Source organism: Anguilla rostrata, chromosome 15, assembly GCF_018555375.3.
Source record: "Anguilla rostrata isolate EN2019 chromosome 15, ASM1855537v3, whole genome shotgun sequence".
Classification (NCBI taxonomy): Eukaryota; Metazoa; Chordata; class Actinopteri; order Anguilliformes; family Anguillidae; genus Anguilla; species Anguilla rostrata.
This window is the reverse complement of record NC_057947.1, coordinates 26,025,587-26,052,268: the sequence shown is the minus strand read 5'-3', so window position 1 is coordinate 26,052,268 and position 26,682 is coordinate 26,025,587. Positions and strand designations below refer to the sequence as shown.

The following is a 26,682-nucleotide window of genomic DNA, read 5'->3' as shown; positions in this document are numbered from 1 at the left end:
TGCGTAGTATCAACGTTCAAGATCACCCAATGTAGTTCCTGTGAGAGACTATAAAAAGGGATTGTGAACTCCACCAAAGCGCTGTTTTTAATACTGTGTTTTATTAACAAAAATAGGTCTTATTCTAATTCTGAATATTGTTTCCAGGCCAAACAATAAAAACTGCAATTCACATAAAAACACAAGGAAAGGAATTAAGATGTTTATTGAGATTTTTTGTGCTTGGCACTTTTATTTACAGTTCTTTTTGTAGCAGGCCTTGTTTTTTTTATTGATATCCCTTTGTTTTAAGCTTTATTTTCATTCTAGACACACCTCACTGGCCCTCTGGTATCAATGTAATTGTAATATTGCTAGGCATATAAATACAGTTATCTACAACACACCAAAACATACTTAAAATTTTTCCATTTTCGTATTTTGTATTTGCACTCAATAACTTCAAAGCTTATAGTTTTGCTTGCACTCACCATTATGTATATTTAAAAAAAAAAAAAAACAATCTATATGATGAGGTCTGCCACAGCACCAGGAGAAGGGAAACAAGACTGTAATGCTGTTAAGTTACATAGTGGTCTGCACGTGATTCATAACCATTGTGTGCCCATCTGTGATTTAGAAACACTGCAGGTCTGTTAGAAAAGATTTAGAATCTTTGTGGGCCTGACTCAATGATTCAGAGTCGCTGTGGGCCTGAATCAAGATTCAGAACCATTGTGGACCTTTCTCAGAATGATTTGGAACCACTGCCAGCCCTCCCAGACAGCTCCCTTGGTTGGTGTGGACAATTAACTTCCAGCTTCCCCCTCCTCCTTTCTCCATTTTGATTTTAGAGTCCTTTGGCTTAGAGTCTGTCCAAATGTTGCATCCGAGCACAATGACATATACACTTTTACTCACTCTTTCCATTGAAATGCCCCAGCCAATGGGCTGTAAAATAAAAAAACCCTGCATCAGTCGTTTGCAAAGTCTTTTCCCTCTGTGGTTATGCAACTTCTGCCCACACTCACCCATTCCTTATGGTGGTACAGTCCATGCTGATAAAAATGTTCAACTCTGGCCTGGGAGCAGTACATTTTGATCTTCCTTGCTGTTCAGCTCTTCTCTGGAAACACATTAGTTCTGGTGACACTGTCGCAAAGTTGTAGTATTACAATAGTGCTATTACAGAAATATTTTATGAACCATACGCTGTTGACTGAGATTCGATGCTACAGATGGGAGCTGATGGTTCAGCCTGTTTACCCAAAGCCCTCATGTGATGAGAGCTGACCTTGTCGTGGTTCGCAGGCCAGAGTCGTTATGGCTGCTGTTTCTACAGGCCATAGTCCACTACATTTCCACAATTGCACCAAACAGAGACTTTATAATATTATCTCCTGGGTTATTTGAGATCTGTCATAAAATAAACTCACAGCATGGCCTTGCCATCAGCAGTTCCAAACAAGAGTCTTGTGTGTACAAATTACTGTGAGAGGGGCCCAAGATGTACAAGAGGGGAACATACATTTTCCAGAGGCATTTCCATAACAGCATATAAAATAGACTTGCTTCCATTCAGTCAATTAAAACATTTAAATGTTGTGAGAAAGGTCATTTTGACATGTCCGCTGCTTTGCACCTTAGCAGGCACGCAAGTGTCACATCAGATAACAGTTCATGAAAATTAATGACATGTATTTCCCTTCATTTGATTACAGACTTATTAACAACATGGAAACCGAAAAAAATAATCAAATCGTGAGACAAATGAAGAAAAGACTAGCATGGGTCATCAGCCAATGGTAGTGCTCCAGTTTAGACCATGTGCACTGACATTTGGGAGGGGCCTCCGTACTGCCGACCATCACAGCCGCTCGCCCCCTGCTGGCCACTGGCAGGACTGCTGATCATGTGAACACCGTCCATCCCATTGGACAGGTACTGGCGCTCGGTAAAAGCTCCGCCTGAGGAGGGGGAGCAAAGCAGGCTGCTCTGGGCTGCTGATAGCTTCTCAGGGCTGGTAGCCAGCCTTGGGGATCCTGGGAAGTTGTATCCATATAAATTGTAGGGGTTGTGGAGGGAGAAGGCGTTGTACGATCCCTGCTGCATGTGGTGGCTGCTGCTGAACATGTGGGCTGCAGAGGAGGAGGGGTTGGAGGAGGAGCCGGAGGCGGAGCCAGGGGCGGAGCTACCTCCCGCCTGCATCACGTACTGAAGCTGCGAGGTGGGGAAGGAGCCCAGCTGGCCGCCGTAGGCCTCCATCTTACCGCCGCCGCCGCCGCCGGGCAGCGAGGCGTGGGCGCCAGCCTGCATCCCCGCCGCGATCAGGGAGGAAGTCCTCTGAGGCAGGAACGAGTCGGAAGGCTGGGCGGAGGGCACAGCGCCCCCTGCCTGCAGCCGGCCGTAGGAGCCGTCGGCCAGCCCGCCATAGCCCTGCAGGGCCGCCATGTTGCTGCGGGCGCAGGCAGGGTACTCGGACAGGTTGAGGTTGCACAGCTGGCTCTCCCTGCAGCCCACGTTGAACGTGTTGGGGGCCAGGTGAAATGTGGGCGGAGAGCAGGAGGGGGACAGCAGGTGGGAGGGCCCGGACGGGGACGGGGTGCCCGTGCTGGATGTGGTGGGAGAGGTGCCAGTGCTTCCACCTGAAAAATACATGCAGCATATGCATGGTCACTGTGCCAGCTGCTCTCTAGAATCAGCTAAAACACCTGCAGGGTCCAACGATGAGACACTGAGCATCTGAATCCAGGTTCTGGACTTTCCAACCTACATTTTAGCTCATTCATGTGAAAAAAATCACACAACTCACAATGAGAAAAGTTTGTTTATAGAATACTATCTTACAGGTGGCTTTAATAAAACTATCTAAAAGCAACATAAAAGCAATCATGCAACATATAAGCAAAACTGTTACAGTAAAATTTAAAGTAATAAACAAAGCAGTTTATTGTGAGCGCAGTGCAACTCTCTCAAAACCCTATCCTTATTATATTTATCAAAAGTATGTTCCCCCCTTTTTTTGAGTTGGAACCATTGGAATGGTGCAATAATAGGCATGCAACGTATTCCATTCCCCATCCAAAGACATGTCATTCTAAGGTTCACCATATACCTAATGGTAAATGTCACTTTAAATCAAGGCGTTCTTGCCTCACTAAAAGGACAGATTGGGCACGGTATTGGTCTCCTCAACACAAACATATAGTTCTACCCTCAACAAAATGTACGGCATATATAATTCTCGCATATATCCATGTATAGAGCTGCGGGGGGGGGTGAGGGGAGTGGAGCAGCCTCTGAGCAGACTCACATCCAATATGTCAGGTTCTTGGAACAATAGGATAGCTATGGGAAATCAATCACATATTTTTTTATTAATAAAAAATCTGGCCAGATTTCCTTTTTTTTTTTTTTTTTTAAAAAAAGCTTAGTTCAAAACCCTGCGTTGCTAAATAATTCAGGCCGCTCTTGGCGAGCGCCTGACTTCGCACCATATGCCTTTGATAATAACTCAGGGCCCCGCTCTCTTCTGCTCTGGACGAGAGGGGAGATCTTGGTGATGTCATGCTGGAAAATTGATGGTTTTCCTCCACTGTCATGCACGAGGGAAAAACGGCCTCGACGACACCGAGGGGGTTCGCTGATCACTCAATTGGGCCCGCGTCTGATGTGGCCGCGGCCGCGAGTTCGGTCTCATTAAAACGGGGAGAGAGCTCATCAGTGGGGTTTCGTTAGCACTCAACTGATTTGAATAAGCTGATTATAAACAGACATAATCTAGCAAAAGAAAACAATGCTGCCATGTTGTCACAGTGCACGAAAGAGCAAGAAAATGGCTTTAACTTTGTGACCACAGAAAGAGAACTGACTGAACGGTTGATCTGAGAAGGAAGTGGGTTTAAAATGAATTCCCCTTTGTGAACCCCACAGCGCCAAAATGCATATTACTGGGCCAATTTCTTGGGTGGCTAGAGTGTTACAGGAGGGATCCACAGATTCACATCTCCGCAGGACTGGTAAACACCTGGGAGCAGGCGGGTCTAGCGTACAGTACCTCAGACACGTTCCGTGAAATAAAAGACATCTCCTAGCGGCACGTACCCTGCTGTTTCTGCATGTTGGTGAAGTCTTCAAAGGTAAGAGTCCGCACTGGAGGCCTCCAGAAGGCATAGGTTTCCATGATCGCCTCCAGGCCGGTCCTGTAGTGTGTGTGTGTGTGTGTGTGTGTGTGTGTGGGTGTGCGTGTGTGTGGGTGTGGGTGTGTGTGTGTGTGTGTGTGTGTGAGTTTGCATGTGTGCATGTGCGTGTGTGTGCGAAAGAGAGAGAGTGGGAGAAAGAGAGAGTGAGAGGTAGAGGAAGCTCAGAGGGGAACCATTTAAAAGGAGCAGGTTTTTATAGTGCACATAAATCTGAATGACATTTCATCCAAAATCTTGACACAGGTCTTTTTCCTCTGTGATTTATTCAGCTCTGAACTGTTGGGCCTGTACCATGAAAAAGGCTCTTTCCTACTGATGTTATTTTAGGAGTTATAATCCTTCAGCCGCTCCGTAACATCATAGGTACAAGCTAATCACCTTCAGAGACATTCCAACGTCATTTTCCTGCTCCGCTTGTTCATAATGATCAAGAAAAAAAATCTAATGTACACTCTCAGAGTCAAGTATTATTTTTTTCTCCTACTTTAACATAAAGCGGTATGACAAGTTAAAATAAAATGAGTAAAACTATCGGGGACGGAATACAACAAATTAAATAAAAACAAGCGTGATGTGACACGTTAACATTTGTGTTGTAATTAAATGGTGTCAACGCAGTTTTCTTTTTTTTTTTTTAATGTGCTTCATCTGCAAGCCACACTCTGTAAAAAAAAAACCTACTGTTTCTTTTCAGTCAGGGCTGCTCAATCTCATTAACGGAAGCGTAAAAGAAGAGGAAAAATCCAGCGGATGGGTAACGGTGCCTTGCGTTCCGTGCGTCTGGCACATGCTTGGCGCTACACTACATCAATGCCACTGGAGCTGCATTCTGTACTTTCAGGTAACGTCAAACAGAAGCGGAGAGCATCAGTCCCTTAGAGCATACTTACACAATCAGTCACTGGATTGTAGATTGTAGCTCTTTGGTTTATTTTATGCTCTTTATTTTATTTGTTTATTTTATGTTTTTTTTAAATATTTTTATTACTAAAAGCATCTATGTAAGGCTTACCGGTTTCACAGTATAAGATTTTAAATGCAATTCCTGTAGAAGTAAGTATATACATTACTACCAAGCATGGTAGACTTTTTAACTTTACTTATTTTAGACCACTAAACAATTGCCCTGAACAATTATAACCTGAACTTAATCAAAATATCTTCTTAACTTTGACTTGAAAATAAAGTGCTTTAAAGTCAAGAAATCCACTATGCAGATGTGACATACTGAATCATGGTCGAAACCAAGTATTTGAAACATTCAGGTAAGGTAAAACAGAAATGTTTCAAAGTAAACAGGAAATTACATTACAGCATAGTAGTGTGTGAATTGGTTACTACAATGCAAGTGTCTGTATTTGTATGTATGTATGTGTGTGTTTGTATATATATATATGTATTTATATATTTATATATGCAAATATAATCCTTTCATCTGTAGTTTGTCTGCAATAAACATTTAATGACAGTTCATAAATCAGGCACTCTATTGTTGGAAAAATGAAAAAAGATGTCTCAAATATCTGTGCTGGTAATGAGGTCCAGATGAATGTGCTTTCATGTGCTGTGGGTCTGTTGCGGCGTTTCCCCAGTTACATGATAATTCACCCAGCGAATGCTCCATCAGCAGAAAGTCTAGGCCATCACCACGGCTCAGTTGTGTCCCCCCCCCCCCCCCCCCAAAAAAAAATAAAATCACACAACACTTATTTTTCATCACAAATTTCACAACAGTTGACTGGCTGCGTGAGAAAATAAATGATTTGATATGAAACATCAACACAGCAGGCGTTCTTTCACAATTGGGGCTGATCTCTTGATCCCTAGGGATGTAAAGGCTAAAAGAATACGACTGATTGTGTCCCCAAAAGTCACCGGAACTTACCTGTTTCTTCCAGAATCCCGGAATCCTTTTGCAAATGGGTTGCGGTCAATCTTTAGCCTGGTGATCTGTAAAAACGAAACAGATCAAAGAGCTCAAATAAATAACGAAATAGTTAGGGTATAAAAGACGGTCAGAAATGTATTTGGTTAATACACCTCAGTTGTTAAAAACTATCCTGTGGGTTTTATCACAAATTGCAACAGGCATACACCTTGGTAGGTTACCACGGATTTGGTGTTTTTTTAAATTATTTTTTAAATTTGTGTAGAATTAACATACATCCTTTTAAAATGTGCGCTATTCATGAAGCACAAATTATTATGAGGCAGCAGTAGGTGGTCCGGAACAACTAGATGTTTGTTACAGTTCTCACGCAGCAGGATTTGGAGGAAAACAAACATTTACAAATTGACAAAACAAACAGCTCTTGAATTTCATTCATTCAGAGATCATAGTAATTCGGAGAGTAAAATCACAGTAATTCGGAGGTCAAATGTGAACCATCTTAATGAGATTTCCCCATAACTTTCAGAAAAGTAGGGATTTCCCATTCCAAAGCTGATTTCTTTTAATCTGAATTTTTTTCTGATAGATTTTTTATTACTACAATTTACAATCTAGTAATCTGAAGAATGTTTTAATATTACTATACAATGCTGTGCTAGACTTTAATATTCTTGCATATTAACATTACAAAAGAATTTTACCGTATAACTACATATCACCTCATTTAAAAATGAGTTATGCATCCCCTTTGATAAAAAAGCTTACATCTGCAGAGTGGGTTATTTTTTAATTTAATCCTTTTTTTGGAAAACATATTTTTTAAACATATTCATCACAACCTGGAATGTCACAAATTTGTGTTTTACTCACCCTGGAAAATAGCTAATATTGATATTAGGAGCGACACAGAAACACTTCTAGTAATAATAAAATGCATCCTGAGGTAGTCACTGATTTCAAAACTTGTGTGGTCATCCCTAACTAAAAAAAGGAGCAACATTGTACACTTTTATTTTTATTTTTACAAAATGTTAAAAATTTTACACGTTGCAAACTAAACCTCCCATCATGGACCCACAGACCCGCCGCTCTACAGCACTCAGTCCGCTACTGCACACTGCCATATTTATTTTTAATGCATGTGGTGCGTGACCGGCACATGTTGGGATTCCCCGTCTTCCTGCGTCAATACAGGAAATGGGGCTGATCAATCATCCCTGGCTTTAAATCATATCTAACAGAGCAGTAAGGTAGGACAGCCTGGTCTCTCTCATCCATGTGGTGGAAAGTCGGGGATTGTTCCATTCCTCAGAATGGAACACGGGAGGTGTGAGTGTTCTAATAAAACCAGCCAGGCCATGAGGTTTGAACGCTCCTGGTTCGCTTGTTGGGACATTTCTGCTTGCACAGTGCTGATTGGTGGAAACATATTACGGCAGTGGCAGCCAAAAAAAATATGGGAAGAAGAGAATCTACATTTGAAATTGCAATGGCTGTGAAGATGTACTTTATATCCTGATTAAAAATATAATACATTGGGAGGAGGGGTTATGTGCCTTATCAAATATACATAAAATATAAATATTTTTCTTTTGTTCAACTTAAAAATTCAAAAGGTAAAAAATGGCTAGCCTATAAACAGGGATGAGAGAGGGGGCTAGAAAATCGCACTATGCCAGTGAATATGTTTGCGGTGAGAAGTCAGTGAAACGCCACCTGAAAGCATTCCGGTGAAAACCCGGCTACATTCGGTTGAAAAGTGAAAGTTTTCTGGCTGATGAGGACAGAAAACTGAGTACGACCTGAGATAAATTGAGGTTAACAGAGTCGGTTTATGTCAAAATGTCTCTCAACCTGGATTCGCACCCCTCTAGACGTCTAAATTCCAGCTTCTGCTCCCTGGGATCCTTCCCACTCCATGCCCTCACCATTGTGCTCCTGTTTTTCTCCAAGAATAAAGATTAAAAAGTGTGTATTTGTTTCTGCTAGAAAAGATATTCATGGGGAAAATTAGTGGTGAGGGGTATTAGCTGGCAGCGAGGGGGGGCTGACCTGTTGGTTCTGGTAGGCCGTGACGGTGGTGAAGACGGTCTCGGGGAAGCTGAAGGTGCGCACCCCCTCCCCGCTGGGAACCGGCTTGGTGGGCGAGAGCTCGCTGCTGAAGTCCTTGCGGATGACGTGAACCCGCGGCTGGTACTTGTGCATGGAGTGCAGGATGACCTGAGGCCAGACGACAAAAAAAAACAACAACAGAACTCCCATCAGCAGAGCAACAAAGCCAATGAGTGCTTTGTCACACTTCAAATGCCTGAGCTACAATACGCCAAGCGTGTGTATGGTTTACATTTACGTTGAGTATATAACGTAAGTATGACTGCCGTTGCCTTTTCGGAACCAATCGGGTTTTAGTTACATTTGGGGTGGTGGATGGAGGTGGGGTGGGATCGGGTGGTCAGGAGGGCCGGGGGGGGGAAGGCCACCCCAACAGTTTTAATGCGTTTTGGCTGTGTAACCAATGAGAACAGGTCAAGAGCAATGAACATGAAGACTTCACACCAAAGGGAGGGCAAACAGGCTGGTATGGCCGTGTCTATCATCCCCTCCGGTCTCATGTGTGTTTCTAATTAAGAGTCAAAGTGAGCGATGTCCCTTGATGCTACTAAAGGACTACGGGGTCAAATAAAAAAAGGGAATTTTGAAAGCAGCACAAAAAACTGTGACAGTCGATTTAATTTTCTGCCTTGCCCCCCTATCCACCCCCCCCACGTCCTCAATAGCCGGTCCTATGAGCACACAGTCAGACCCTGAGGCCTAAGCCCTCACTGGTATAAGCCCGGCCAAAGCCTTTAAAAGCTGAACAGCGTGACAGTGACCTGGAATAAAATCTCTATCTCTGCAGGATGACACACACAGATGACAGTTATCACTCACTTCACCTTTCTTTCTGCTACAAAAATTATGAAATTCTTAAAAATATAAATCGAAATAATATTGGGTTTCAAATTTGCTAATGGTAGCTCTGGGAGAATATACACTCAAAAAGACCCATTTTTGTCACAAGTAAATTGGTTATGTTCTTTTTGCTATCAGCCTGTAGCTACATAGACATACATTCATTTTTTTTAAAGTCTCATTTTTACATTGCACTGACAGAGGTGCTTATGTAACATAATATTCAAGCCAAGAAAACCTTGTTTGTTTGCGTCCTTAACAGTGTCGTCTCACGCAGCGTTTTGTGAGGGCCTGTAATGTACTTTTGTAGGGACTGATGCTGCTGTTGTTGCTGTGTCTCAGTTAAGCGTCAGATGTGGTAAACAGCTGAACTTGGCATGGTTCTGCTAAGCCAGTTCAAGTGGGTCCGGGGAGGGTGGGGGCGTCGCGGTGTGAGGGAAGCCATGGCAGTCTATCCTGCCAAACCCCCCCCCCCCTTACCAACCGCCCGACCCCCCCCCCCCCCCCCCCCCCCCCCCCCCCCCGTCTTTCATTCGGCCTTCAGGACCCAAAGGCCTGCACGAGCTCCCCAAAAATGCGCTCCCCGCCCCAAATTTCACACCCGCGCACCGCTACGTTCCGGAGACCTGCGCCTCGGCGATAGCGCAGATCCTGCAGAAAGAGAAGCAGCTGTGTGTGTGTGTGTGTGTGTGTGTGTGTGCGCGCGCACCAGAGACGCGGGGCCTACCCGCAGAGCAAAGCCATGCAAAGGGCCCCTGCAGAATGTCTGCCTTCTGCCAAGTTTCCCGAAGCTGCGATACCCTCAACGGTGCTTCACAGCAGCAGCATTAAGCCCACTGAAAACATTACCCTCGGTGCTGAATGCAATCCCTTCTGTGAGGGCGTCCCGGCGGAGGAAAAAAACCACCGAACCTACTGCTCCGGGACCCGGCCTGCGGACAGGCAGTGAACACAGAGACCTGCCTTCTCCTGCCTGCGTGTCTTTCACGCCGGTTTGAGGTGTACCTACTGACGAAAGCGCACCATTGTAGCCCACAAAAAAATTCTGAAACTCGACAGAAAAAACCTACAACGACGGGGCAATCATATTTTCCAGAGAGCTTAGAGTTAGGAGCATCACCACAGTCTATATTTTTGTTGTTTTGTTGTGTAGATGCTCAAATGCAAAACTCAAATGCAGTACGTACACTTCTCTCACTCAACAGCGTGACCGGAAATACGACACATTAATAACATGTTTTTTAGTCGTTGCGATATTTTATCATTACTCCAAATTATTGTCACAATGCAGACAATATGGTTGCCTGGTAGAAAAATGATGTTAGCGATTATTATTCAGTGAATTCTTATATTATGAAAACCCACAAGAACTCCCAGGCAGACAACCAATGAGAACAAGAATCCAGGCAACACATGAAATTTTCTCCGTGTTTCAGCGGACCACAATGCTAACCACCCTAAAAGCTTTAACAAAAAACGCAGTGAGAATGCAGAGCATTGAAAGAGGGAAAGTGGCATTTAAGTGTTTGAGCCTCTTATAAACCCCTAAGCTGATGTCACCCCATTATTCACTATCTCTGTGACTCACGTCAGTGGGGCATTACATCACGCCGCGGTGATGGAGGGGGCGTGGCCTAACGGCCGCTCACGATAAAGCGCCCCCGGGCGTTAGGTCATACGGCCGAGGGATCGCCGGAGATTTAGGACGGATTTTCCGCACGTAGTAAACCCGTTAAAACCGGATTTTCAGGTCTCTCTTTTCCCAGAGGAAGAAGGGAGGTCGGCTTGGCTAGCTGTCTCGGACGTTCAGTCTGACAGACACGCTCCGTGTTCCGTGTTTTTGTGTCAGATAAAAACCCGCGGAGGGAGACAGATGCATTTTCTTGGTGCGCGTGTGTAAAGTGCGGCCCTGCCTTTACTGAGGAGGTGTGCAAGTACAGTTGTGGAGTGGCACAGAAGTACACAGGCGTAAAGCACTACCGGTCTAATAGAGGCGTGCAGGGGTAAACTTCTTACGTCTTACACAGTTGTAAAGTGCTAATATATAGGTGACTCATATAGGTGTAAAGTGCAGCCTGTTTCATGAGGGTATGTAAAAGTATGAAATAGTGACTTTATTGGATACAAAATTTCAACTCATTAAAACACATTCTATTTAAAAGTCAAAAGTTATAAAGAAACAAATAATAATAATAATAAACTTTATTTATGTAGCACACTTCAGTGCCATTCAATGTGCTTTACAGAAAAAGAGACAGAAGTAAAAATGGACAAGTAAGAGGACAAAAATAAAACAGTAGATTATATATGTAAAATAAATTACTTAATAAAAAATACTGAGATGGCAGGGAATATTAAAAAATAATTAAATTAAATTAAATTATAAAGATAAAATAATAAAAAGGCTAAAAGTAAAAATAGTTCCTAAGGAAAAGCACATTTATAAAGGCATGTTCAGATTTCTCTTAAAAATATGCACAGATCCGTGTAAAAGTAAACGTGCACGTGCAGAAGTGTGAGCGTGGCGGCGTGACACGGCAGCACTCACGTGTCCCTGGTCGTCCAGCTCGTTGTTGGTGAGTTTGAGCTTGTCAAAGCTGACCACCTGCCTCATCCAGGTGTCCCCGGAGGCCAGGGAGTCGGGGTGGATGTAGACCCGCGGGGGGACGGGGGAGTCGGCGTTACCCGCCACCATCCACTTGGAGCTGTGGTACACGTACCTGGGGAACGGAGAGCGCGCGGCCATGAACCACACAACACCGGAACCACAGAACACCGGAGGACAATGTACACACGAGAGAGGGGAGGAGCCACACGGGTCATTAACCAGACTCCGCCCCTATTAAACACAGGCTCCGCCCCTCACCCTTGCGTTCGGGTTTCAAAAGAAAAGAAAGCGCCCACGTCTTATACCACCACTCAGCAGTGTATACCAACCATTTTCTGCGAGTTCTGAGATATTCACATTGGAGCACCTGGAGCATTATGCAGTAGAAAATCTCAAAGCTTGAAGTAAATTGTATTTATCTTATTTGTATTTCCACCAGCTTTTTTGTGTATATTTTACTTTCTCCATTTTGCTTTTGCTGTAACAGTTTCCTTGCTTGTTTGCTTTTGAAAACCTGCTCAACCGTGACACCCCTGGACCACAGCTCAGTGACGTTTTACTCAGCAATGTTATCAGCTGTATTTGCCCGTGGGACCGGACAATCAATAGCACATTTATAGCATTGTAGGTGCATGACAGCATTGTTGCGGAGATGCTGCGGAGCACTGCGCTTTATCAGCGCGGCATATACATTGAGTTTGAAGCAGAAGGGGAAAAAGCAGAGCACTTGGCAGCACCCTTCTCTCCTTGATGAAGACTGTTGTTACTCATTTGCATGCCGAACGCCGTCCCTTTGAAAAGGGACATACGTCATGGCACCAGCGTATTTGCAGCTGATTGCACTTTGCATCTTATATTTTGATGTGTTTTGTCCCCGACCAAAACAGAGCATTCTTTCTGTGGTCTGTAAGTGGTAACTGCACTACAAGCCTTAAAACAGACAGCTGTTTGGCTTTAGTTCTGGCAGCTCTAAGTCGCTTTGTAAAAATCGCCTCGGCCAAAGCCATCATTAAAGAGTGAAAACGTGGACCGAATTCTCATTTTCGCCCCCTTGTTATTGCTTACAAGTATTAAATGCACCTGCGGCCCCCCTCGGAGAAGGCCAGGCCCTCCCGTAATTTCCTGTCTGAAGCGCTGTTTAGGGTTATGGTCTGTGTAGCAGGGAAAGTGTTAAAGAAGGGAGAAACCTTAGCCTGAAACAGAACTGAAATTTGATTAGTCCCTTTCATCTTTCTTAAATCTGCCATCTGGCACCAGCGGAATCAAAGATTGGACTATATATAACACCCCTTTGGACAAAGAGGGAAAGCCTCCCCCCCCCCTCCCCTCCATGCACACACGCATGCACACAGACTTATCGTCCTTACTCTTCATCGCCCAGTACTCCACGCATACACAGCTTAAACTGATTCCCCCTCATCTGACAGTCCAAACACATACTCCAAAAAGTCTAGTCCAAATGGACCTCATGTGACATTCATTTACACAAAGAGGGAAAAATCCCTCTCCATGCACACATATGCATATGCATATGCATGTGTACATGTTCACAAACACACACACACACACACACACACACACACACAATCATACACATGCACACACAAATGTAGGCGCACACACACAGACACATGCAGACACACATACACACACAAGCATTTACACACACACATACACAGACGCACGTACACAGACACACACACACACACAACACACATGACACACACAAGCACCATGCACACACACATGCACAGCACACCACAAACACAAGACACACACACAACACGCACACACACAGACACACACACACACACACACACCAGGCCAGGCCAGGCAGTAAATTAAGTTACCTGACTGACAGTATCACCATTACACCCCAGAGGTTGGACAAGCGTGTGAAAACTAGACTATGTGTGTCTGTGTGTGAGCGTTTGTGTGTGTGTGTGTGTGTGTGTGTGTGTGTGTGTGTGTGAGAGAGTGTGTGTGTGTGTGTGTGTGGTAGTTTAGTGCATATAGTCCAGGATGTGAGCAATGCGCATGTGTATTTTAAAAGGTGAAAATCGTGAACATTTAGGGCAATGAGGTGCAGCATCTGGACTGAATAATTTGTTCTCCTTCCTCCTTGTACTTCTGTATAAAGTTTCAATATCACTAAAAAGCAACTTCAGCAGCTGGAACATGGAGCCAAAGAGTAAGAGAAAATGTTTAAATAAGTCTTTAAAAGTAAGTGACTTTATTTTTGTGTGTTTTCCTTTGTTTGAAATGCCACAAATATAAAAAATATATACATTGAATTTCATCAGTAAAGAGCTTCATATTTCTCGAGCTCAATTTAAAAAATATATAAAAAATAGACATTCCAATGACATACATGTAGAACAGACTATACACAGCAGTTTGCAATACCTTCTGGGAAATTCCATAACCATGAAGAATTTTGACGTTTCCAATTTTACAAGCATGCGCGGCATCGAAAATCATGATTTTGAAATTCTATTAAATACATCTCAATATGTCTAATGTCCCAGTATGTAAACCATGTGCAATTTTATTTTAACTTTGTCAAAGATTATATATAATAGAAACAGTGTACAGTAGAATAAATACAGTACATGCATTCAGAAACTGTACTATATATGAGCAGTTTTAAGTCAGTGCTTTTTTTTTAAACAGCAACTCCCTCTGTGAATAGAACATGTACACAATGCTATAATCAGTATGCGCAGAGCAGATCGCAGACGTAAATCAGCTTTCTTAGGGACGAGAATATGTGTCGTATTTTTTTAAATATTTTTTTAAAATGCTTTTGACGCTGTACATAGTGTGGGGTTGCATACCTGTATCTTTTGTTGTCTACCGGCACTATGTCCATGGCTATGTAGTACTGCTGGTGCGGATCCAGACCTAAAATCTTCACTCTCATGGCTGGAAACATCCTCCTGACAGGAGACAAGAAGAGGCATATATATTGTTGTTTAATATTTCAATTGTTGGACAAGGTAAAGATACAAAGATACAATGTTGAATTCAATTTCATTATACAGGTCTATAACAATGGGAAAAAAGCTGCATTTTAATCAACAATAATGCACTTCAGATAGGATTTTAACCAACTGTCTTTGTTTAAAGAAAAGTGAAAGTAATGCTAAATTAAAGCATTATGTCAAAAGTAATTTGGCCTTGAATTTGTTACTGATGTAAAGTGACAGCTTCAGCTTTCTAGTAGAATCAATGCCATAGATCTCTTGTCTTTAGTTTGGCCCCAGCTGTTGGGTAGAGCCAAAAGGGGTCAGCTGTACACTAAGACACAGAAAGACAGAAAAACACCGACAGTTTGCAAGGCCAGAACTGAGAGACCAAGAGAAATAGAAATAGAAAAAGAATAACACATAGAGAGAAAATATCTCATCAACCATAAAAAAGGCTTCCAATAAAGCAACTACAAGCATCAAGATCCTCATTTGTGAAAAGTTGGTTGAAACCCACATTTTATTTACCATCATTGGTAAAAGCAAGGAAACTATATAGAGAGCTATTTATAGAGAGAGAAAAATAGAGGGGAGAGAGAGAGAGAGCACGAGCGAGAGAGAAAGAGAGAGAGAGAGAGAGAGATTTATTATTCGGCCACACATCTCACTGAAGAAAAAGCATACAGTATAAAAATCTGGAGTATTTCAGTAAGGAATTCTTCCTCTTTCTTGAAATAAATAAATATTTACCATTAAAATCTTGATGTCAGAGCAGTGTAAACTCACCACACAGTGGTACTAAAGTGAGGGGAAGAAAAATAACACTCAAAAAAATTACACAAAAACGGAAATCTGTAAGTCTGATTATTTTTCTCTAAAGCACATTCATATGCAGTTCGGCCACAGTGTAGTATTTGCCTATATTACTGAGATTAAGGACTGTAGCGTGTTCTATGCGGTGAAGAGGTGGTTTATTCTTAACGGAATAGCAATGAGCCGTTCCCCAGCAATCTGGATGCAATACTTTACAGCATCAGAAATTACAGCCATTTGCTGTAAGTTACGAAAATAATTAACTTTCATAACAAGGGAGCCATTTAAACAGCGAGACCAGGCCATTTTAAGCTAACTCTCCATTTTAAATTTCGAAAAGCTGCATTTTCATTTTGTGTCATAAATCTTTCCACTTATAATGAGAGGGCTATTTTCCCTTCCTCTTCCTTTGAAAAGTACAGGGTCATTATTAAGGAAGGCATAAAAAAGAATGTTGCATATTCAAAGAGGCCCTATGTTACCTAAGCAGAACTACTTAAATTAATACAAAAATACAACTAATTTAATTTTAAACCACTTTGGAAAGAAATGCCAGATTTATGGCCCTGCTGTTGTTTGGGGTTTGACGACATGTATTGCTCAGTTCCTGATGCAACATATGAGCCAATTCTCTGAAATCCCTCTTCCCAAACTTACAGAACGTATATGAAGCATTAAATTGGTACTTTCCTTTTTTCACTTTCTCCACTTTATAAAAAGAAGAAAAAAATTCTGACTGCTAACGTCTTTGACAGTGTATATTTGCATTCAACAAACCTAAAATTTCAATGTATTTTGCTTTCAGCTATTCACACATTTAGTCTAAAATACACCTGACAAGACTGAGACTGTGATGTGTGGCTGAATTTGTATTAACTGTTCATAACAAGAGATATAAGACAATGTACACGAATGATTTGTCTTCTTTCTGTTAATAATAATAATAATAATAATAATAATAATAATAATAATAATAATATATTTTAGCAGGGTTTGTATAATTTATTGATGAATACTTAATTAATCTTTAGAAGTACCGCATTGCTTTGGACCATCTAATGGCTCTGATAAAATGGACACTTTTTGTAAGATTTTATACATTTAATAAACATTTTATTTGGCAGAGGTCAGAGGTTGTAACAAAAATACAATTAGAAAATACAATATTTATTTATTTATCTATTTTCAGTCTATGATTCAACAGTTCATTGTGCATCAGTATGCTCAGTTATAATTGATTATATCTACAAACTATACTGGTTTTTGTCAATTGTTTTTATTAATAAAAGAATAATAATAATAATAATAATAATAAATAAATAAATAAATAAATAAATAAATAATTTACTATATATATATATATATATATATATATATATACATATATATGTTTGTGTTCTTTCTATTATTATATGCTAATATATCATGTCATATTATTATTACTTGTAGTACTATTAGAAGTAGTTCTGAGTAAACTGTAGTAAATTGTGTAATCATAAATATTAATATCGAAGTCTTGAAAAAATATTTTATTAAAATGTATTTTCGGACCGAATCAATTTTCTGTTAGGCTACGTGTCTTTTGGACTGCATCTAATCCCGACATATTTGAATCTAGGTGTGTCACAAAGCAAAATAAACGATTTAACTACTTTTACTTTTACGTTATCAATTTTACACTGGATTGCAAGTCCACTTAAACCGACAATATTATCTATCGATTTCCAAATGAAAAGTTAAAGAAAACACTGGGTCGAGAATCACGCAGCAAATGACCATATTTTATGTCGTTACAGCAGCCTACGCCAATACAATACAACGCGCGCGCTTTATTCAAAACGTAGGTTAGTGTTGTTCACTTGTAAACCGCAAATAACAGGCTAGTAAGTTTTTCAGCCCCTGCGCTCCATGGTAGCATTCAAGGTTCCAGCTTTTATCTGGATTGGCACAATCCCGTCGGGTTCACTGCAGTTTTGAAAAGCAGCGTCCATTGTATTTCGAAGTTTAGCGGGCGTTCAATTAAAAAGTCGTTGGCTATTCCAGAAATGTATGTTTTAATATCGACTTCATCGTAAAATTATACATGCAAATGGAAACAGCCCAACGATGCGACCCTGGCGAAAGAATGAGAGTGGGAAGGTTTTTCCTTGCCACTGTGTAAATTATATCCCTCGTTTCTCAAATAATTGCCACCCAAAAGAGCAAGAAAATCATAAACATATTTTTAATTAATTAGAAACAGGACCCATTGGCGCGTATTCTCCATTATCAGTGATCTCAGGAATGGACTACTGCCAGCGTCAAGTAGACCATTGGCTCGTCATTACAGAGCAGTGCTCGTGGGTCCAGAGCCCTTTTGCCCCCATATGCAACACATTAGCACCCCCAAAACATAGTGTGCTTGAGTTATTCCCCTTACGCAACGGCATTTCTGCGTAAAAGAATTGCGTAGATCACTATGTCGCCGGCGCCACCTCCTTTTCCACTAAGCGTGAGTGACCAAGATGCTTCCAACAACAGAAACCTATTTATAAAAAGTAGCCTCTTAAATTATGTATTAACATTCGCCTAAATCTTATTCGCTTATAAGGGCATTAAAGGCTTAGACGGAAATTCAAACTTAAAATATATTCCATCTATATTTTAGGGGTCAGACTGCGCGCGAACCTGGCTGCCGGATAGTTTGTAGGCCCTACGACCAGCGGTGTGCTGCATCAGGAGGTAAATTACCTGCCGGCTTTTGTGATGATCATCTCGGTGCCTATGTCGTGGAACCGCTTCCAGAGGTCGGCGCACTGCAGCTCCACCTGGATCTCCTCCATGGAGGAGGAGGGTGAGGGGTCGCAGGGGGTGGGGGCCAGATCCGAGGGGGAGCCGAACGAACAAGACGTCCTCTCAGCCAAGCCCTCGCTGTCTGAGCCGGGACTAGCCTCCGAATCTGCGAATGGCGCGCGAGAATATATTTACAAAAAAGTAGAGAACTCCATGAAGGAACAAGTGTCCCCAGTTACAGAAGCTCGCCATATTGGCTGGTTAGAATAAGCACGTCTTCTTTTGACCGTTAAAATGATATCCTTCAGTCACAACACACAGTACAACGGCACTACAGGGGTTTTGTATGGTGATTCTGCGATAGTGGAGGCAACCTGTAAATTCTTCGGGTCTTTGTCAAATTAGTTGACATTTGTATGATATATATTACAGTATTTGTTTATCTGTGCAATACAATATCACCTCAAGGTCCGTAAGGAAGTAACTTTATAAAAGTCAATTTACTTCAGTAACAACCTTATATATCTAAGCACTGCATGATAGAATTGTTGATTTACTATTGGCCTAACAGATGTCAGTGTCTCCTAACTCATCTCTTTCATTGTAATTGAGATCCTTAAATTTCATCAAGCTACTCTTTAAAGTTTCCTTTTAACAAATTAAACCCTCTTTTTACATGGCAGTCCTGCACTGCAGCACATTTATACAACAGTGTATTTTTAGCAGATATTTGAGTGATGAGCACCGCACAAAATTATTGTTTTAGTCATAATTTTTTTAGAACAGCATACTGTATATTCAGAGGGACCACGATTGAGACAATCCACAGTTGTCCACCAAATGACCTAGATCAAAAGTAAATAATGGGTTTTTTAAAATAACATGTCATTGTCCAGTTTGATTGGCTGTGGGCACATCATTTATTTTAAATGACCAATTTCACCTGTCTAAGCTATAAGAATCTTAGCCACAAAAGCTATTCCACTGCTTTCTGCTGCCTGTATATTTGCAGTGGGTTTAGTTCTTCTTCTGCAAAAAGTGCAATGTGCTTGAATCACTATAACTGAGGCATAACATTGTCAAGATGCTCTTGCACTAATTGCGGCCCAATTGGGTTTACTTTGTGTGTCTGCTAACATTCAAATTCAGTAGTTTAATTCCATAAAGGGTTTTTTTTTACAGTGCAGCCCCTATATTCAGCACTTTATTGAAAGAGAATCAAATTTACACTTTGGAAGTAGATTACATGTTACATACAATTAGCATTTGTATATGTATTTGGTCTTTTTCATGAATATAATTCAAATGAGCAATAATACAGCTATGACCTGTTAGTCTACGGTTATATTTTAAGCAGTATTAGTGAGTTTGAAATGAGAGATTTGGTCGTCTAGGCCTGGAACAGTGGCATGGCAGATGAGATTCAGGTTCCCTGTCTCTGCTATATTTTGTCACATGTAAACATATATTGACCTTGATGTGACATTGCTAGGCTTCTGTAACATGAAGGGTGTCCCGGAATATCCTGCTTATCTTATTTATTGGCTTCTTTGAATAAATCTATCCTGAGGGGTTTGGCAGAGCCCGACATTAATTAAAATCAGTTTGGCCGTCTTGCTTCCTTTGTGTTTTGGTTTTGGAGGGTTTGACTACAAAGTTGCACAGGGAAAGTTGTACCCTTTAAAATTATTAGTTTGATAAGTATGTCATCCACATACCTTTTAAAAGAGTACTGTTGACCTGTCTATCCATCAATCTATCTATGAAAACTGTGTCGTATTGGGGGCGTTGTGTGTTCACTAACTAGGGGAGAATTGCAAATGAGGTGGTGAAGGATGTGAATTGTAAAATGGAATGTGAGATTAACTTTTTTATTCTTTCTGTTGATTCCTTTAAGTACTTAGTCATTGGGTTTTTTAATCTCGTGTTACTGTATGTCTGGTTGAAAGAGGGAGTACTTAATAAAGTATCTTTGAAAAATAAAAAAATCGAATCTATCTATCTTTCTATCTATCAAACAAAAGAGTGGCCCATCATGCAGTGCAGAATCAAATTAGTTTAAGTATAGCTTCACTGCAGACATTAGATGCTGACATTCTGCCTAATAAAAATAAAATAACCAAAAAGGTGATTAATTCAAGCTTTCAGTGATCTGTAAACCATACTCTACAATCATAGCTGAATTTCACATCTATGGGATGCAGAAGCTCATGGCACTAGAGTGGCCAATTACATAGAAGGACACAGACCAAAGAGATGGGGTGAAAGCCGGGCTTATATATTTGATTGTTATGACAGATTACCAAATAATTACAATCAATATGAATTGGAAAAATATTTTTGCCCCATGCCTTATAAAGCAATATGGCCTGCTTTCCGAATCAGAGTTGATAGAACAACGAGCGAAGACACATCCTTGTGCTGGGAAGCAGCGAGACACGGGATGATTTCCGAGGGCAACGCGAAGACACTCAGTGTGAAGGGCCGACCGACCACAGAGAGACAGAGGGGGGAAAAGCGCGACCTTTCAGCGTCTCTCCGAGAAGCGCTCTCAGTGTAATTGGGATGACAGGTCTCTCTCCCCCCCCCCCCCCCCCACCCCTTCGCCCCCTTTCCGAAGGGCTGAGGAGCACGGTGCTGAGCCGGGGACCTCGGCTGCCCTCGCCCGCAGAGCCGTGTGCGGTGTCGATTCACTGCCGCTGTCATCGGCCCCCCCCCAGCTCCCTCTGCCCCGACTCAGGAGTCAGCCTGCGACGCTTCACAGCTCCCCGCCGGAGCCTGTGCAGGCTTGGGCCTGGGCTGCTCCAGAGCTGGAGTTGTTTTTCTCTCTTCTCAGCGGCGCTGCATCCCCAATGCTTCCGCGAGCCAACGAGGGGGCTATTCCTTGTGCTGATTGGTCGTTTAGGTGTACCCTTTGGCCAGTACTGATTCAGGGCGTGTAAGGTAGAGAGAAATAGCCGCTACAGTGTTGGGGAGTACCACACAGGAGCCCAGCAGGCAAGAGGCTGCTTATTTCAGCAGTTAAACTGCTCATTTCAGCAGAGTTAATCCGTTGATTACCGTAACTGCGTGACTAATGATGACTAAGCAATGGGCCCAAGGTCCTCGTAGAACGAGTGCACGTTTCCAGCTTCTGTGCTGAGGAAGCGGGCCTTGTTCTGTCCAAACTACCCTGTGGTTGAATTTGGAATTATTCTGTTTCTCCAAGCCCTGAGCTGAATTCAGTCAAACAATGCGCTGGAACACCGATGGCCTGGATCACGTTTCTACTCTACACCCCTGTGTAAACAGGTGGGAAAATATGAGGAACGTGATGGCTCACTCAATGCAGATTGAAAAATTACTATATAGAATGAATATGCAGCCAGTTTACAGAATGTTTTTTCCTAAAAATTTCCTACAAATAATAGGAAATGCAATTAGCTGGGCACAATATTGTCGACACAATGAAAATTCAATGGGCTGACTACTCATGGCCACTGTACTGAAAGTCAACGTTATACTTCGGTGTATCAATGTTATTATCAGCGCTACATATCAGCGAGTGGTCAACAGTAGGAAAAACTAAATGCCAGGGCACTTTTCCAACACATTAATTGTAAACACTGCTTATGAATTATTTCTGTCACAGTTCGTGCTCTTAAATTTTGTATTTTAATTACCTGCCAACTTGATTAACTGAGTCTACTGTCTAATATTTTCAACTTTTGGATAAATGACAGGCAGTATTTTTCTCCATTCATTTTAGGTATAATAATCTAGTACCCTGAAAGAATTTTTTTTTAAAGCCATTGATAATACATTTAATATGTTTAGATATTAAGCTACAATCAGAATTATAAGTTTTATATTCTTTCAAATGTCAGTGCAAGTGTTCAAAAACTATTATATTTAACCTATACACATTATATTATTTGCAAAATGGTGGCTTTGCATTATAATTTTAAAGAATCGTACAGAAATGTTTGGCTGTCATAATGCCTTTCCGAAAACAATCGTGAACATTTGAAAAATCGTAACGAGTAGGGCTATAATTTCACCTTCTACGTGTGCGCGCGCGCCAGCGTGATTGAGAGAAGAAAGGAGAGAGACTTCTGATAATACTGAGGCTAGTTTTTTTGTTTTTTGTTTTTTATTACAGGACGTTATAACAACCCATCAATCCAAAGGGACGCCTTTATATGACGGACTTTCTTTCCATGATATATTTATTGCTTTTATATGTCATACACAGTTTTCTTGCGATAAATATATACATTAAATATAGCTTGAGCATCATGCTTTAAAAGGGTCAAACAATAGCCTGAAAAACAAAAAGTGACCACAGAAACGAGCTGTCTGCAATGCTTCCAAGGATCGATGAGAAATCCACCTTCTAAAGACTACGCCGCCAAAAATGCCCCATTCCAACTGTTCAAGTGTCACGGCATGTTCAATTAATTAGACACTGAGAAACAGCCGCTGTCTAATGGAAATTCTGTCGCACAGCAGACTGCAGCGTCTAAATGTAGTCTTTACGATCGGATCAACACTGGACATTTTACGGTGTAGTATAGGCCTAAACTGCAACTGATTCTCATTTCATACAAGGAATGGAATTAAAATGAAAGAATTCGTTTTAATGCTGGTAATGCTGTACAATTGCTTTAGAGAAATGTGATATTATAGCTTAGTAACTCAATCTTAGGCGTAAAATTCTCGCACACATTTGATTGAATTGTACATTTGTGTGGAGTGCACAAAACGTCCCGTTTGCTTGTTATTGTGCACGTTTCCCGAGGCTAATACTCTACGAATGGGAATCCAAACGAGCTGCGCTTGAACAATCATTAACAGTCTTTTTTTAACATTTTGCCGTTAGCCTCTAGTTTTGCTTTTTTGATTACGCAGTTACTCTGGTTTTGTCCATATAAAGATTGATTTAAAGCAATATTTGAATAGTTGCCTGTATATCTCAGAGTGGTGAGCGACAGAAAAGACCTAGTGAGACAGATTGAAAGTGTGTGAAGGAAAGTCAGTGTCACTAAACAGAGTCACACCTGTCTGTGTTCGTGACATTAGTTTTAGCTTGACAGTGAGTCAAACAAATCACCGGAGCATTATATTAGTATCTGCGAGGAAAACAAATAATGTTGTTAATAAATTTGTTCTTATACACGTTTTTGTCATTTAGGTTAGAGAGCTTATAGCTTTTAACCCAGAAGTTACAAGTTCGACTCCCAGGTGGAGCACTGCCCTTCAACAAGGAAACTTAATTGCTTCAGTGAATATCTATAGATCTATCAATGGATTGCGCAGTAAAATGATCAGTGTTAAATCAACTCTTACAGAGTAGGCTACACCTGGTCCCTACTGGACTCATATGTAGGCTACTCTGTTAAAGTTTAATTAACAATGGACATTGTACTGTGTATGTAAATAATTTTAGCTGTGTAAACAGTTTGAAAAAAATGCCTAAAACTGAAAATGAAAATGTAAATAAAATATGTGAATCAGTTTAGAATAACCGGATTCGATTACAGCTACCGCCTCATAATAGCCTACCCATTACAATTGCTTATGTCACAACAGATCATCAACAACAATTGCGGTTTGTATATCTGAAAAAAAAGAACATTTCATGACAGTAAAAGTGTGAATTCTCCTGATACGGGTTTTTTCTTAACCTGATAAATCATGAGCGTTAGATTTCACAGTATGCAGAGGGATAACTAACCCGCATACAACGTACCGCGCCAGGAATCAATTTGTTAATTCATTACAGTCCATATCAAATTATTTTTAAACTCAAATCACACGTTTCTCAAATGTTTATTAAAATTAAATATTTCTTGCAAGTGTTGAACCAGCTGACAACTTGCTATGAACGACACACTCTTAAAGGTAAAATACGTGTGAAGACAAATGAAAAGGTGAAACGATCCCGCCATACATTACTCAATGAGACTTTTCATTCCTGTACACATCTCATACACACCCTTTTTGTAACTTCAACCTACATATCTTTTATTTAAGCTTGCCTGGAATCAAATGATTTTTACGCGCAACATGTAGTAGCCTACACGTTGACTTTCTGTACATAACCAAATGTCTGGAAGTTTGACGCTATAGCGACACATTCGTTGCCAGGCTGCTTAAATTGATTTAGTCGTGTATATATATACACTTATATGCTATATACTTATACATATATCGGCCATGTAGGCCTATAATTGTTGTGCTTCAAAATATGGTAATTTATATCAGAAGCTTCATGAGAAGGCTGTATGAAGGCTAGACACAATCACGTTTGTGCTTCTCGATGGCGCATAGCTCCTACGCCACTGTAGCGCAAGAAGGCATGGTGCCGATAGTGCCAGGGCGTTCCGCAATTGCAAGAATTTTGGCCATTTTGTCTGCTGATTACGGCTGATCTTTCAATACAATAAAGTTAGACATCCTTCCAATTGCTGAAGGCTATACTTCTATTTTATGAGCTCGTGTAAACGTCTCCTGGTAAAAATGGAAAAAAGCAAAATGAACGATGAACATGGAATATTTTGAGGTCAGGAATGAGAAAATATGGCCAAAAATAATATGGTGCACGTGTACACACATACATGCTTAATTACCTTTTAAAGAATCTTCAGTAATTCTTACTTTTGAATTATTTGAAATATATTTCCATATGTACACGAGAAGCTACTTTAAAGAACAGCAGATATAAAATATATTTGGCGTTTGTGAGTTATCACCAAATAAAAGATTGCTAATTATATAATTTACAATGATTAAAAAAAGGGATAAGATCATTATCCTTTATCTAAAAAATTAAAACTTTCAAGAAACATACTATAAAAGTTTTACAATATATTCATGAATTCTCAGTTTAATCATGATTACCCATGGACGTGATGAAAACGAGCTGCCCTGTATGCTGACGATGATTATGATGATGATGTTTATTATTGGTATTATTAGTAGTAGTAGTAGTAGTAGTAGTAGTACTGTTGGTGTTGTTGTTTGGTTTTTTTTTTTTTTACTTAAACAGAGGTCATAAAGTGTCCTTCACAAAGGCCTTCAAAAGTTTAAGAAATGGAACAACCTTGTTTAATATATTTAAATTTTAGTCAAAGAACATTTTACAACAAGAAGTGCTTAAATTGCACCATGGCCACGTAACAACTGTTGAATATCAAAACAAAACCCGATCTCCGAAAAATCAGAAAACCGAAAGGGGCCTGGGGAATAATTTTTATTTTATTTTTTAAGAATGGCGTGCCTGGGCCCTCACTAAGGTTCACTAACTCTTGTATAGATTATTTTAACGGGGAACTGCTCATAATGTGTCAAACATAATCCTAAACATTTCTGGGTGCTAAAATAGTGTAGCCTATTTTGTGCTGCCATTTTAATAAATGCCTTATTTATATCCCCACATCATAGGCTACCCCATCTCATGATGAAATTCTTAACATGGATGACCGTTTTATCGTCTTCTGCAAAATTGCATTTTACAGACTAAGTGTTGAATTTCTCTTAGAAATACGTTTCTAATAAAGAATAGCTCCTGCACGTTAAAAGGAAACAACGATAGTGTTGCGGTTTTCACTTGTGGCATCATCTGTGCGCGCAACAACACCGTTTTTGTACAGACAATTATAACAGGAAAGAGCAAAAACAAAAACGATTACGCTTAAATGGCCACTACGCACTAACCAGGGTCAATATCCAGACAATGCGCAGGGTCCTCGCCGTCTCCTAACGGTCCGTTGGTATCGAGGCTTTCCATGGACAATTCCAATTCCTTTTCCTCCCAGCCTCTGAGTTTCCTCTTCTTGTTCGTCCCGATCAGAGCTTCCACCGAAAAGGCGTGCGCCCTCGAACTCAGCGCGGCGGCAGATCGCCTCCTGTCAGTCATCTCTTACACGGAAAATCCCACAGAGAACAAAAATCCTCCTTCCAGAGCCGAGTAAAGGAAATAAAATGTTTACAGACTGTTTTAAAGCGAAATCACTCTCCACAGACAAAAAAAGTAATCCAGATACTAGGACTAATAAAAGTTGGCTAGATAAGACTTCTCGGTTGGGGAGGTGCCATTTCCTTCAGGGGCTCCGTTAGCTCGAACCCCCGTCAGAAATAAAAGGTTGTTTGGCCGGTAATTCTGCTTTCTATTCTATTTCCTTTTCTGCCTTCAGTCCTCTCTTTCCTTTATTTTCCTTTCCTATCCAGTAGACTATATCGCTATCGCGTTCACGTACACTCTCTCCCTTTCCCCCTCTCCCACTCTCTGATTGATAAACACTTCTGGAGAACTTTTTCCGCAGCGGTTGGGGCAACCCTCTCATCTCCTGTCAAATCCTACGCGTCCAATGAGAAGCGTGGAAAGAGAAAGAGCCAAAATGTGTCGTCCAATGAAAGGAGAGAAAAACTCACCCTGATTCTGGGACCTTAAACTGGAACATCTTGACATTGTGCTTGCTCTAAATTATCCCCGTCAAGTCTCAGTGTAAAACA

At 41.0% G+C, this 26,682-nt stretch overlaps 1 protein-coding gene across 1 annotated transcript; it reads right to left on the bottom strand.

The window, feature by feature from the left end:
• Nucleotides 1–188: 188 nt before the first annotated feature.
• On the bottom strand, nt 189–26,468 carry tbx15 (T-box transcription factor 15). Its single transcript, XM_064311070.1, has 8 exons — nt 25,885–26,468; nt 18,145–18,352; nt 14,470–14,571; nt 11,573–11,744; nt 8,125–8,292; nt 6,067–6,131; nt 4,084–4,181; nt 189–2,624 (listed from the first exon to the last, which is right to left on the bottom strand). The coding sequence occupies exons 1-8, from the start codon at nt 26,084–26,086 to the stop codon at nt 1,798–1,800; spliced, it is 1,842 nt and encodes a 613-aa protein (XP_064167140.1). The 5' UTR covers nt 26,087–26,468; the 3' UTR covers nt 189–1,797.
• Between the last annotated feature and the right edge of the window lie 214 nt (nt 26,469–26,682).

Coding starts and splice junctions, on each gene's coding strand:
- tbx15 (XM_064311070.1), bottom strand. CDS start 26,086: ATGACTGACAGGAGGCGATCTGCCGCCGCGCTGAGTTCGAGGGCGCAC. Junction 11,745..14,469: donor GTAGACAACAAAAGATACAG/GTATGCAACCCC, acceptor TCCGTTCCCCAG/GTACGTGTACCACAGCTCCA. Junction 2,625..4,083: donor CAACATGCAGAAACAGCAGG/GTACGTGCCGCT, acceptor TGTATTTTTCAG/GTGGAAGCACTGGCACCTCT.